We start from the raw sequence: 14,944 nt of genomic DNA on the forward strand, positions 1-14,944 counted from the left end.
TTTGTTAGCTTGGTTGGTGTAAGTGTAGTGTCTGTAGTCAGGTCCTGAAATAAGCTCACAGTTAAGATATAATTTTAAATAAATGCATTTTCTGCAAATAATACACCAATCACCATTAACATTAAAACCACTGACCGTTGAAGTGAAATAACATGTTGATTTATCTCCTTACAGTGCTACCTGTCAAGGGGTGGAATATATGAGGTAGCAAGAGAACAGTCAGTTTATGAAGTTGATGTATTAGAAGCAGGAAAGATGGACAAAAGTAAGGCTCTGGCCCTTACCGAAGTCCATGTAGATTCTGTTGGCTAGACGGCTGGGTCAGAGCATCTCTAAAATGGCAGGTCTTGTGGGTGTTCCAGTATGCAATGATTTAGTACTTACCAAAAGTGGTCCAAGGAAGGACAACTGGTGAACCATGACAGGGTCATGGGTGCTCATGGCTTATTGATGTGAGTGGGAAGTGAAGGTTAGCCCTTCTGGTCCAGTCCCACAGAAGAGCTACGGTTGTACAAATTGCTGAAAAAGTTAATACTGGCAATGATGGAAGTGTTGGAACACAGTGCATTGCAACTTGCTGTGTAGCTACAGACTGGTCAGAGCGCCCATGCTCACCGGTGTTCACTGCAGAAAGAGATGACCCCAGGATGCACTATGGGAAGAAAGCAAACTGGTGGAGGCAGTCTGATGCTCTGGGCAATGTTCTGCTGGGAAGCCTTGGGTCCTGACATTCATATGGATGTTACATTGACACATACCACCCACTTAAGCATTGTTGCAGACTGCGAGAGTGGGAGTGTTGTTGAGCATCAGCTGTGGATGGTGAGGAGGCAGGGAGAATCAGCAGGTCACAAATGAGTCTCACCTACTCTGGATTGCTGGCAGCTTCTTTGTGCATGTTTGCAGAGAGAAGCTTGTAATCGGGGGGGGGAGAGCGTACACGTTGAGTAGCCCAGCAGATACGTATGTGTGTGTCCATATGCATGCATGCACACTTGATGGATAAAGTGCAACGTAATCTCTGAAAAGTGTAATTAAGTGGGGAAAAAAAATCTTTGGGTTGTCACAAGCCTGTCTCCCATTTCCTCCAAATCACGAATGCGCTACATAGACCAAGGACAGTCCTTCATGGCAACAGGATTCTTTAATGGCAGTGGCCTCTTTAAGCAGGGTAATATGCCCTGCCACACCTGCAAAAATCCTTCAGGAATGGTTTGAGGAACGCGAGAGTTCAAGGTGTTGACTTGGCCTCAAAGTTCCCTGGATCTCAATTTGATCGAGTCTGTGGGATGTGCTGGACAAGTCCAATCCATGGAGGTCACACCTTGTAGGACTTGAAGGATCTTCTGTTAAAAATTGGTGCAAGATACTGCAGCACACCACCTTCATTGGTCTTGTATAGCCCATGCCTTGATGCGCCAGAGTTATTTTGGCAGCCCAAGGGGGACCTACACAATAGTAGGCAGGTGGTTTTAATGTTATGGCTGATCAGTGTATATTTTCTGTTAGCCCCTATCAATTGCACAGACTTGGTATTTGAGGTCAGAAAAATCAGCAATGTTAGGTTAGCTACATTTCAATAGAGGCAAACACCACATGTTGGCTCATTGTTACATTTGTATTTAGGTTTGTGATAGTTTGTTGGGTATTTTTTAAATTATTTCTTAACACTATATACCTTTCTATACCTCTGTCAATTACTACTACTAATAGTAATAATACAAGGTCGTTCAACAGACTAGATAAATTTGCCCAGTGCACGGAGTTTAAAAAAAAAAGTGTTTTTTTTTTTTTGGTGAGTGAAACCTATCACGTTTAAATTTGTATAATAACTTTGTCTCTCTTCCCTCTATCTCTAGTGAAGGCAGTGTAATTGCATATTATCTGTCAGAGTTCCATGTTCCACTGTCACAGGAGGCTGCTGTGGATAATACCATGAAGGACATGGATGAAATGCTGCACAAGCAACGGCGTCTAAAAGGCTCATCGGGAAATTTGAGGTTTAATAAAATAGATGCTTCAGGTACATAAGGTTTGCATGGTTCTATGCATTATTTTAGACCATGTCACATTTTTGACATCTTACCATCTCATAACCTCTTTGGGTCTTTTTCTTTTGATAGCTTTAGACTCACAGATGTTTACAAAGGAAAGTAAGTTTTACTGTTTTTTTTTTTTAATTAATTAATTTCAATTCATGGATCTCTGTATGTGAGCTGTGTGTATGGAGTGATCCTAAGATGTGTCTCTACAGAGAACTACAGGTCTTCTCTGCACACCAAGCCTAATGAAGTCACTGAGATCATGTCACCTGGGTTTCCTAATTACCCATACCCACAAAATGCATTTGCACAATGGCTCTTACGAGCTGACCCTGGCCACATCATCAAGCTGGAATTCACTACTTTCAATCTGGAGGAAAACTGCAAGAATGACTTTATGAAGGTGTATGACTCACTAGTGGCAATTAAGAGCAAACTCATGGCTGAGTAAGTTTATTTTTCTTTTTAATAAGAATATATTTTGTATGGTGAGGAGGATGGTTAAACACACTGATGAAATTAAATACAAGATTCATCAAAAGGGTGTTGGCTCACGACAACCAACCACCAATAACTTCAAGTCGCTTGTGGAGTGACACCCCTTCAACTATTTTAGCCTTTAGTTTCTGATGTGTGAAGTGCCTGTGGCCCTTGAAGGGCGAACGCATGCTGAACCTGAAGAATATATTTTTTAAAATGTTGGATAGGATGTAAATGAGTAAAACCTGACGTTTCTTTGGAGATATGAGGAAGGTGTGCCTCATATTGTTGTGTACCTGTTATCTTGAAGGCCATAAAACCTGAGGATTCATTTTCACCGCTCTGTCTCTTTTTCATTGGGTATGGTTGGGGAAACACCTTTTAAATGCGGCTTTATGCCACCATCCTGTTTCCCATATACTCAGAATATAGTAAAGGGAGTTGTTTCTGCTGGAGGAAAAGTGCGAGCCATATACGCATTTGAATGCTGTATGCACCCTTGATGTTTGCATACAGCAAGTCCAGTATCTTATTGTCACTGGGATTTCTGGTCACGTGACTTTTCTTAGCAGTTTTACCAGAAGCCAAATAGCTGGTGGTCTAAAGGCTGCCATAGTGCAAACAGCTAGCGATTTAACTTATCAGAGTATGTTCATAATCTAGAAGCCACTGCTCGCTTTAGAAATATTCAGATTATGTGCAATGGAATAGACCCCTACAGTCTGGGAAAGAAGGATTTGTCATACAATCTTAAACTACCCTTCGGTCAAGTTCCCCGATATCTCGAACTATCTGGTGTTGCAGACATCCTTGTACACCGCAAAACGGATGAAAGTGTAGAAGAGTATGGAAGCTTACAACTTTTTTTGTATGAGGCTGGGTAAAGGACTTCTGTATCAAGTCGTTGCTGAATGAATCCTGTATTGTTTTTGCCTGTGTGTGTGTGCGCAGGCTGTTTTTATATAAAAGCTTTTTGTTCACGTCTTTACAATGAAGCGCTGCAAGGTGAAGTGTAAACAGTTCGCTTGATTTTCACTTGTGTTTGCTGTTCTCTCAGATAAATCATTCGCAAAGCTAACCAGAAACCCCTTTTAAAGTGCATATTCTGGACCAATTTCGGGTTTTTTTTTTTTATATATATATATGAAAGTATGTTCCTTTACATACTCATCCAGAAGGGTAATTTTGCACAAGGCCATCTGTCTACAGCAGAAAAAAATAAAAATAAAACGCGTCTGGGAAAAATCCCAAGGGAGTCTGGAGCCAGATTCGTGACGTCACCTGCAGAAGCGCCAGCAGGCTGCGCGAGCTTGCACGGTTTCAGTGCACAGCCTGTGTAGACCAAGCGCTCCCATTTCTCTCTCATTGTCTGGTCTTTTGGAAAACGATGAGTACTAATCCCATCAAGATTGGTGTTGCTACACCCTCCTACGATATGTCTGTTAACCATTTTATTAATTATGTGATAACATTGAAGAAATTTGCAGAAAACCACTAGGTCGTTTTCTCAAACAAACCAGCGCTGACGTAGGATTCAGAGGGAGGCATCCCGCAGATGACGTCACGAAAATCAACGTTTGCCGGGAAATCCAAATGCCAAGTTTTTTCAGAGGTGGACTAATTCGCCTCAAATGGCTTGATTTCAACTGAATTTTTCTGGTATTGCGCAAGGTAAAAAAAAAATTGCAGAGAATGCAGAATGTTACAGATATTTGACCAAACTTTTAATATAAAATAGGAGAATTACATTGATTTTGCTCTTGAATTTACCCATGACATGGACTTTAAAGACCTGGATCTTAGTTAAACAAGACGGAGAAGTGATCACGGCGCATTGTAACTGTATAGCTGGGTAAGAATTTTGTCATGACCTTCATGCATATGGACTTTGTGATGAGTGAGGAGTAAACAAAGAAACACCTGGGGACTTTAGTGCTTTGTGACTTTAAAAAAAAAGGTACCGTAAAATAATGAGACAAAGCAAGGAAAGTACTTGGGAAACCACGAATAACGTAGCTGAGACAGATATACAAACCTTTAATGAAGTGATCATTACAAACTCAAGCATGCGTCAACTCTGCTCCCTTCGATTTCAGTGAGAGGTTCAAAAGCCACCTTTCTTGATGTCTTTTTGTGAAATCCTGTGTTCGTTCAACCCCCCCCCCCCCCCCCTTTTTTTTGGGGGGGGGGGTAGTTTTATTTTATTAGTTTGTGGGGAGCCCTGAAGAAACTGATCAGTTTCATGGTTTGATTCGAACGACCTAAAACAATTCAAGGTTAAGGCATTTTTCATGCGAGCAATGCACCTCCTCCGTCCAAATGCTTTTGTCAACTGAGCTTTGGTCGACCACCAGCTAAAGTTTTGAATAACTAATGAGGCAGTTGTGATGTCATGTGAAATCCAGCAATAGCGGTCAACATACTGAGTGGAATTGAGGAGAGTGGAAGACAGGGTAGCATGATTAATGTCCTCTGAGGTTAGGAGGAAGGCTTATGGATGCAATGTTTGCAGCTGTGATACTACTGTGTCCATCGGTCAATAAAGCTAGAACTGAATCCTCCTTTTTTTCTTTTCTTTTTAACTCTTTTGGCATGATCAATAGCTATTTTTGTGTTCCAATTAAGTTTAAGGGATTACTAGCACTGTTTTTGCAATCCAAACTGGTCCTATTGCAAGAGGATGGTGATGACCACAGCAGTGGTTTTTGTACTTTTCCTCATTTAAATAAGATTTGGTTCAGGTGATCACCTAATCAGTACCTCATTAAATAAAATGAGCTGTGCATGTGTTGGAATTCCAGTACAGACAATGGAATGAAATGACTGCCATACTTACAGTTGTGGTCAGAAGTTTACATACAGTGACATGAATGTCATCTTGGATATGAATGTCATGGCAATATTTGGGCTTTCAGTAACTTACTCTGAACTGTTCTTTTTCTGTGGCAGAATGTGCAGCAGACATCTTTAATAAAAAAAAAAAAAAACTAGAATTCAGTGCACAAATCTTAATTTTCTTTGTTTTCTGAAATCAGTACAGGGTCAAAATATTACATACAGGGTCAAAAATTTACATCCGCTCACTTAGATTATTAATTCAGAGGTGTTAAAACTTCCAAAATGTCTCTGCCAAGGCCGAGGGCCCTTAACTTCCTGTTAGTGATCATGATTTGACTACAGCTGGTAGCTTCTCTGTGCCTTTTATAAAAAGGGTTCGTTTACAGCACTCACTGGATTGACCAACACACAGTAAAATGGGAAAGTCCAAGGAGCTCAGTGTAATAAATAATTTGCTGTTTCTTAGACTACTGCTAAAGAAAAGTTACCTTGGTAGATAATGAGAGAATTTATCATGTGTAATTTGATAATGGTTGTGTTCATAAATAACCTCTCTTGAAGCCACAAGTCGTAAATGAATGTTTCTATTATTGCCTCTCTATAGCAGCACTGGCATGCATTTGGGCATGCTTCATGAAATAATTATAGGGCAAATTGGGGGCATGCTCTATTTACAGTTGGGTCCATAAGTATTTAGACAGTGACACACACTTGTAATTTTGCCTGTGTACTCCACCACGATGCCTAATGCACAATTTTACCAGCTAATGTCCTTACAAAACAGCACAAATTGAAACCGGATACTTTCCTTCCTTCCATCCGTCCGTTCCAATATTGATGTTTCATCTATTATTCTTTCCTGCTCTTTATAGTATTTCTTTCATGTAGAAACTTTTAATTTCATTTTCTGAAGGCATTTTTGTTCTACAGCATTTCTTTGCTTGTGCTGAAGGATTTTGCACAGTACTGTTAATGTTCCGTTTGCAGCACTCTGAATAATCCTTATGTCTGAGGGGTGCATAGCATAACTGACATGAAGAAATTATCATGTGACTTACACTTTTAGCACATCTTATCAGAGACCTCTTAAAAAAAAACAAACCTGTACCAGTGTGTGTGTTTTTTTTAAATCCTTTTCTGTTTTGCCGATTAGTAGCTAAAATGACTATAAATGGTAATACAAACACCTTTTTAATATTAACGTTAAGATAACATTCATATGATATTTTGATAAGTGTATCTTATTGCCTTTTTTTCCCTAATAGAAAATGTGGACACTACTCTCCAAATAACCCTCTCGGCTTCTACTCTTCTGGAAATGTGATGCTGGTGACTCTCCTAACCAGTGAAGAAGGGGACTACCCTGGATTCAGAGCACAAGTGTCTCAGGTGGCTGTGGGCAGTGCTGAAGGTATGAATGAGGACTGTTTTAGGGAGCCATCAGTAGTTTGACCTGTATGTTTCACTTAATGTTTGTTTATGCATACTATAGTATCATGCCAAGCACAGTTCATGGGAGAACTTTTTTTTTTTTTCTCTAAAGACTGTAGGTGGTGACCTCTATATTGTGAATCTTAGATATTTGTATATATTGTGTCTACATTTACCCTTTTAAAATCAGGTGGAAGAAGAGAAAAGCATTATAAATTATTTTAACTTGGTTGTAAATAGAAATATAGAATTATGGAAATCCAGGCAATCATTAAATTGAATTCACTGAATTTTATTAATATTGTGCTTTTAACACTGCGTGTTGTCAAAAAGCAGTTTTACAGAAATCTGGACATAGATTTAGATCCCTAATGAGCAAGATAGATGTGACTGGTAAGGAAAAACTCCCCGAGATGACATGAGGGGGGAAAAAACCTTGACACGAACTATACTGGAAAATGAACCCATCCTTTTCTGGGTGATGATGGATAATGTTTAACTCTATAGTTAATGTTTTGAAAGGATCTTCATTCAGGCTACTTCAAAAGAGCAACAAAATTCTGCCACAGATGGTTAACCGCAATACCTATCTGAGGCAAAAGGTTAATAAGTGACTGATTCCACAACATTGTCTTCTCCTCACCCTGTCACATACAATATGTGGCCAAAAGTAAGTAGACACTTGGCCATCACACCCATGTGTGGGCATTCCTCAAACTATTGCCACGAAGTTGGAAGCACACAATTGTCTCAAATGTTTTTGTATGCAGTAGCATTAAGATTTCCATTCACTAGAATGATGGGGCACAATGCCCCTGTGTACAAAGTAGGGTCCATAAAAACATGGTTTGCCAAAGTCAGTATGGAAGAACTCAAGTGACCTGTACCAGAGTGCTGATATCAACTCCACTGAACACCTTTGGGATTAATTGGAACCCCGACTGTCCACCAGGCCTTCTTATCTGAAAATATGTTCAGCCTCAAGAAAGCTGAACATTTTGTGGCTGATTGGGCGTGACTTCCCATAGCAATGTTCTGGGTTCTGGTGGAACTTACTCCCAGAAGAGGGGAGGTTGTCATAGCAGCGAAGTGTAGACTAACCTCATATTAATAATTGTGGGTTTGGAAAGGGATGTTCAACCATTACATGGTGTGTGTTGGTCCGGCATCCACATATCTTTGGGCATATATATGTGTATATCTGTGCAATGTGTAGTTAAATTGTCTGTTATTCAGACAGTTGACATATTGAGGTATTTAAGCTTTCTTGCTTAGAATCAACAATGCACAGAAAAATATTTCAACTTGTAAACCTTTAGGGAGATTATCAGTCATGTGTGACAATCAGTAAGTAATATTGCTTGAAAAGATATAAAGGGGCATGTTAAAAACCTTTATTCTTAATAGTATGTAATAACTAATTATTACTCATGAGAGTAGTAAAATTAGACATCACATTCATAAACTAGAACTCTTTTTTTTTTTTTTTTTTTTTTTTTTTGCATTTTTTCCATGTTTTTCCTTTATTCCTCATTATTATACTACCTCCCAAACAGGGAATTTTAGACTGATTAGTACTCTTGGTACATGACCTGTTGAACCAGTATCAGGATGTATTTATTGATCGAGACTTCAAAACACTTTTTTTTTTTATAAATTTCTTCTGATAAGAGCCTCTGCCAAATGCAATAAATGTAAATTTAAATGTCATCTGACTGATATGACCTATACTGGTGCATTATGTATGAACTGATGGCTTGTACACTACAGGTAGTGCAATATAGAACTAATATGCAGTTTTTGAGAATGTCATGTGACCTACAATTTCAATTGTTTTCAGATATAAAATGATAGTAAATGACATGTCAGTCCAAATAAGAGTCTGTGCAGTAAAGTGCAAGGCTCAAGGTTAATGAAGAACTTCTGTAAATTGGTATTAATCAAAAGAATCTTAAATGCCTCTTTAGGGATGGCAGATCTGGAAATCCTATATTGTGTACAGTTTTAATTTGGCATTTAATATGCTTTTCATAGGAATCATACAGATCATTCCAATCAATAAATAAATGCACTTTCACAACTTTCCTACTCCACATCAACTAAGCAAAAGCGTGATTATGAGACAATTTAGGATGATGCTCTGCATCTTGGAAGTGTGGCTTATTTTGCAAACAGAAGGCAGCATGATGGACAAAGGATAGTGGAGAGCGGACCAACATCATGAAAAGTTCCGGTTAGAACTTTTAGAATAAAATTGGAGTGAAAAGAGGATACAGAGATTTGAGTTGGGCCTTTAGTCTTGAAGTAAAGTGACAGGCTCTGTATCCAGGCAACCATATGCACAATTAATCATGTGATCACATGAGTTCAGGTAAATCTGTGGGGAGAATTGTGATAGATTGTGATTGTACCCCAGAAGATGACCACACAGCTATTTAGTCCCAATCCTGAGAGTTCTCATCACATTGTAAATGTGGAAATGCTCTTATTTTCACTATTAAATATAGCTGTGCAGTCTGCTGTCACTTTTTTTTTTTTTTAATAAACGATTTGACTTTAAGCATTTAAGTGATCTCTGATCAGTCAGTCAAGATTTTTTTCCAACCACATTTCTTCCATGAAGCTGATGGTTCACCACGATCCTTCAAGGTTTTATTAATGCGTTAGACAGTCCTTAATCCAGTTCCAGTCATTTCAGCAGTCTCCTTAGTTCTTTTCTTTCCTTGATGCAGGCTGAAAATATTACCCTTCTGAAGTAAAGTAACATCTTTTCCATGACCATGGGATACGTCATCGGACAAAGTTGTTTAAGAAATGAACCACTCACTGCATCAGTTAGGGTTATAAGAATTGTTGCCAGCTAAAACATTAATACCTGCAGTAATTATCCAGTCAGAGTTTTTGCTTATTTAAATCCAAACTTTGGATTTACTTTTGAACGCTTTTTATTTATTTATTTATTTATTTATTTATTTATTTGGCCACACACTGTGTGGGTGTGTCTGTGCACAGTACTAGTCAAAATTTTGGACACATTACCATGAATGAGTGTGTCCAAACTTTTGACTGGTACTGAATAAATAATGTACTAACTTCATTTCCAGAAAATTCGGATATTTTCCCAAATGCAGTAAAAACAAAAATCTTGTGTGTTGCAGGCTTTAAATTCTAACTTTTGTTTATATATACAAAATACAATTAATTTAGTTCGTAAAACTATTGACTCTTTGTACTTTTGTCAGTTAAATAAAGCTCTACACTCTCTAGTAGCAGTGTTTTCCCACAATATAAAGTCTGTTTTTGCCAACATAAATGCCTTCTGGTAAATCTGATTTAAGAACATTATTCCCTGTCTTTTTTTTTTTTTTTCTCTCCATGCCTTTAGTGATGTCATGTGGTGGACTTTTGACAGGAACTTCTGGAAAATTGACATCACCAAACTATCCAAAATATTATCCACCACTTATGAGGTGCGAATGGAAGATCCAGGTTAGACAACCTCTTGTACTGAAACTAATATCTAATGACTCCCATAACAGCATGTAATAATAATTGTGTACTTGTGTCTTGAAGGTGCCCTCTAATATGCATGTGAAACTGGTTTTCTCGAAATTCATGATGTCTTTTGGTGGGAATTGTGTGAATGATTATGTCCAGGTCAATGACGAGAAGTGAGTCACTATACAGTTTCTGTTTGTGTGTGTGTGGTTTGTGTGTTTGTGTGTGTGTGTGTGTGCGCGTGCGCAAGTCCCAGAAATATTGGCAGTATTCAAGAAAATAAGTAAAATAATTTGTGTAAAAACATTACACACACACACTAATTAAAAGCACTCGCACAAAATCTACCAAACATCATTCTCAGTATGATTTCAAAGTGCATGCTTTTCAGCTTTAATTTGAGGATATTTTCATCAAAATCAGGTGAATGATCGAGGGAAACAGCACTGTTTGGTCCCCCTACCCCCCCCCCCCCCCCTTTTTTTTTTTGCATGATTAAATAATTGACTGCTTAGCTGTTTCATGGCTAGGTGTGTGTTATTCCTTTACAAGTAAACAGATAATCAAATGTCAAGTTGAAGTCAAGTGTGGCGTTTGCATTTGGTATCTGTTGCTGTTGACTCTCTTTATGAAGTCTAGAGCTGTCACTGTCAGTAAAGCAAGTCATCATTAGGCTGAAAAATCAAAACAAACCATCAGAGAGAGAGGGAGAAACATTGGGTGTGGCAAATCAACTATTTGGTTAATTAATTTTAAATGAAAGACTGCACTGGTGAGCTCAGGAACACCAAAAGGCCTGGAAGACTTGTGGTGGATGACAGAATTCTTTCCCTGGTGAAGAAATACCCCTTCACAACAGTTGACAAAATAAAGAACACCCTCCAGGATGTTGGCATATTTGTATCAACAGATCAAAGAAGTCTTCACCAGAGTAAATACAGAGGCAAGATGCAAATCACTGGTAAGCTAAGCCTCAAAAGCAGAAAGACTAGATAAGAGTTTGTAAAATAAATAAATCTAAAGCCTGTACATTTATGGAATCATCTGTTCATGGGATGATGCAACCATCAACTGGTACCAGAATGATAGAGAAATGTATCAAAGGCTCATGATCCAAAGTGTACCATCTCATTTTTATGGTTTGAGCTTGTATCGCTGCCAATGGGACTGGGAACCTTGTATTTACTGATGAATGCTGACAAAAGTAGCAGGATGAATTCTTAACTGTACATGGCTATATTATCTGCTCAGTTTCAGCCAGATGCTTCAAAACTAATTGGACGGCCAAGGCACTCACCAGAGCTGAATCCAATTAAGCATGCATTTCATTTGCTGAGGGCAAAACACACCAAGAACAAGCAGGAACTGCATACATCTCCAGTAAAGGGCTGGCTGAATATCACCAGGGAAGAAACTCTGTGACTGGTCATGTCTATGGGTTCCAGCCTTCAGGCAGTCACTGACTACAAAAGATATACAATCATGCACTAAAAATGATTTGGTTTGATTATTTGTTCAATTACAGGTACTTTAGCCTTTTAAAAAGGGGGAAACACATCTAAAAAATGCTGTAATTCCTATGCCATCACCTGATTTTTTTTTTTTTTTTTTGGATATAAATACCCTCAAAGTAATTTTGGAAGCCTGTACTTTGAGGTCCTATTCATTATTTCACCACAACTCCAGTGTACTGTGGTAGACAGCTAAAATTACTTTTGTCAATGTCCAAATACTTGTGGATCTGAGTATGTAAAATCGTTTTGTCAAAGACCTACTGGGGGGGGGGGCAACGATCAGTTTCAGTATTACACAACTTGAGTCAACCATTATTGCTTTGGGACTGTTTTGTGCCTGGTTGAAAATTGGTGCAACAAGAAATTTTGTTACATCAGGATATTTTAGCCCCAAATCTGGTTGTCTGGTATAACATTTAAGACTTGAGTGTTCAGGTATTGACTGTTTCTCCAAAGGCTTTGTGGTGATCTACCTTCTTCCACCACGCGGACCAGCACTTCAAACCAAATGACGATAGTTTTCTTCTCTGATGCATCATATGTGGATCGAGGCTTTAATGCAACCTTCATGGCCTTTGAACCCAGTAACCGTAAGTGTCATGTCCTAGACTCCACCTTGAATTCATGATGTATCTATGCCACATCTTCCAGTGCCAAAAGTATCTACAAATGGCACTAGTATTAAAACTCTCTTACTCCAACTTGTGCCCTCAGCATGTCCTGATATGTTCCTGTGCAACAATAAATTCTGTGTCCGTTCTGCCCTGCGCTGTGATGGCTGGAATGACTGTGGAGACAGTAGTGATGAGAGGAATTGCAGTACGTACTCCCAAGACACTGACCTGGAATATATACGCACACACTCAGTTGTCAGGTTTTTGATCAGTGAATGTTGCAAACCTAACTGATTTTTCATGCAGGATAGAGGCAGCAGCACTCCCTACTGGTTCAGTTTTAGCATTTGGTCTGAATCCAAAGAAATACAAAGTATTTTTAGATGAATTCGACATTAATTAGCACTGGTTGCTTTGAGAGGTGAACACTGCCATCAGTTAAACTTGCCATACTGGTTCCATTAGATGAGAAGGCAGCTTGACTGAGTAGCTGCAATTATGAAGCTATTAAATTGTCTGCTTATTATATAATATAAAATATAAATTGTTCATTTTTACTCTTAGAGTGTGGCTCTGACATGATCAGCTGTGGGAATGGTCTGTGTAAGCCAATGTTCTGGAAATGTGATGGCATTGATGATTGTGGAGACAAAACTGATGAAATGAATTGTGGTAAGAATTGTGATCTTTAAGGACAGTTAAAAGACACCTGTATTTTAATTGTATCTTATCAATTAATTCTCTGTGTGTGTGTGTGTGTGTGTGTGTGTGTGTGTTAGCTGCCTGTAAAGGAGGAGAGTTTGTATGCAGAAATGGTGCGTGTATCACAGAGAAACAAAGGTGTGATGGGAAAAAGGACTGTGGTGATGGGTCCGATGAAGCAGACTGTGAAAGTAGTAAGTTGCAGGAAAATACAAAATTTAGTATGCAGCAACAACCTTGGAACTCTTGCTGTATACCTCATGTTTATGGGTGGTTATCTATGATGTCATTACATTGTATATCTTAGAATGGTGCTTAAGTTTGTGAATCCTTTGGAATTTTCCATATTTTTGCATAAATATGACTTAAAACATGAACAGGATTTCACGCATGTCTATGTAGAAGTAGGTAAATAGAACCCAGTTATACATATGAAACAAAAATACTATGCTTGGTCATTTATTAAAGAAAATGACCGAATACTATGTGAACCTCTTGGGTTGGCGGTTAATTTTGAAGATGAAATTCATCAGGTGTTTTCAGTTGATGCAGTGACAATCAGGTGTGAATGGTCACCCTGTTTCAGTTAAAGAACAAGGCTCTGTCAAAGTCTCCTCTTCATAATGTTTGTGGAACTGTATCATGGCACAATAAAAGGAGATTCCTGAGGATCTCAAAGAAGAGAGATTCGTCTCAATCAGTTCACAGCCAGACAGAAGGAGGAAATTCAAGACTATTGTTACCTTCTCCAGGAGTGATTGTGCACCACAAACTTTCAAGCACCACTGTACATTAGATTATTTCTCTTTACAAAGGTTGACATGTTAACACCTTAATAGTCCTTGTTAGTATGGTACTATATGGTAATAGTATTTATGTCTGGCCCTTTTCCCCCTTTCAGGCTCTGTATGTCTGCAAACTGATTTTCAATGCCAGGGTGGCCAATGCATCAGTAAGCAGAACCCAGAGTGTGATGGAGAGCAGGACTGTACCGACGGGTCTGACGAGAACAACTGTGCTGGTATTTAAAAAAAAAAAAATTCCAAAAAAACCCCCCCACACGCACTAATATATACAGTTGCAATCAGAAATATTCAATCCCCCCACCTCAAAAGACATAGGGCTGTGGATGAAAGATAATGACGACAAATGACAAAAAAAAATTAAACAACAAAAACTATTTATTGATGCATATTTGAGTAATTTTGACAACAGAAGTTGACTTGACTTTGAAGTTCAAACGAAAATGTAAATCTTTTAACGTGCACTATTATTCAACCCCCAGCTTCAGTACTTTGTGGAGCATCCTTTTAGCTTTTAAAACTTCTATCATTCATTTTTGGTAAGCGCTGACAAGCTTCTGACACCTCTCGACTGGAATCTTTGCCCATTCTTCACGTGCAAAAGCCTCTAGCTCAGTGATGTTTGATGGCTTCCGTGCTGCAACTGTTGCCTTTAAATCCCACTAAAGAGTTTCAGTCGGGTTGAAATCTGGTGACTGAGAAGGCCACTCCAGGATGTTCCAGGATCTTTCTCAACCAAGTTTTGGTTGACTTGGACGTGTGCTTGGGATCATTGTCTTGCTGGAAGTCCATTGATCACTAAGGTTTAATTTGTCAACTGAAAGAATCATGTTCCTCTTTAAAATGGCCTAGTGTTTCTGGGAATCCATGATGCCAGGTCAGTGTTTCCCCTAAAAAATGTTTGAAGGTGCGGTGGCAAGACCTGTGCTCAGACGTCCCTCCCCAGTACGAGGATACGGGAGCATTCTGAGAAATTTTTTGACAAAACACACTCTAAAATGGTGACCCTTCGTAAGGGAATA

The 14,944-nt window shown here is 38.8% G+C and overlaps 1 protein-coding gene across 1 annotated transcript in view; it reads left to right on the forward strand.

Annotated features, from left to right (window-relative positions):
• The window catches only part of st14a (ST14 transmembrane serine protease matriptase a), a 56,838-nt gene that overhangs the window by 25,083 nt on the left and 16,811 nt on the right, over window positions 1–14,944 (forward strand). Inside the window, exons 5-15 of the mRNA XM_060923997.1 lie at window positions 1,860–2,023; window positions 2,124–2,153; window positions 2,255–2,489; window positions 6,626–6,771; window positions 10,177–10,280; window positions 10,365–10,462; window positions 12,260–12,393; window positions 12,518–12,622; window positions 12,982–13,089; window positions 13,197–13,313; window positions 14,021–14,140. Of these exons, the coding sequence (XP_060779980.1) occupies window positions 1,860–2,023; window positions 2,124–2,153; window positions 2,255–2,489; window positions 6,626–6,771; window positions 10,177–10,280; window positions 10,365–10,462; window positions 12,260–12,393; window positions 12,518–12,622; window positions 12,982–13,089; window positions 13,197–13,313; window positions 14,021–14,140 (1,361 nt within the window). The remainder of the gene's footprint in view (window positions 1–1,859; window positions 2,024–2,123; window positions 2,154–2,254; window positions 2,490–6,625; window positions 6,772–10,176; window positions 10,281–10,364; window positions 10,463–12,259; window positions 12,394–12,517; window positions 12,623–12,981; window positions 13,090–13,196; window positions 13,314–14,020; window positions 14,141–14,944) is intronic.

The sequence above is a fragment of the Neoarius graeffei genome, chromosome 6, assembly GCF_027579695.1.
Source record: "Neoarius graeffei isolate fNeoGra1 chromosome 6, fNeoGra1.pri, whole genome shotgun sequence".
In the NCBI taxonomy this organism is placed as follows: domain Eukaryota; kingdom Metazoa; phylum Chordata; class Actinopteri; order Siluriformes; family Ariidae; genus Neoarius; species Neoarius graeffei.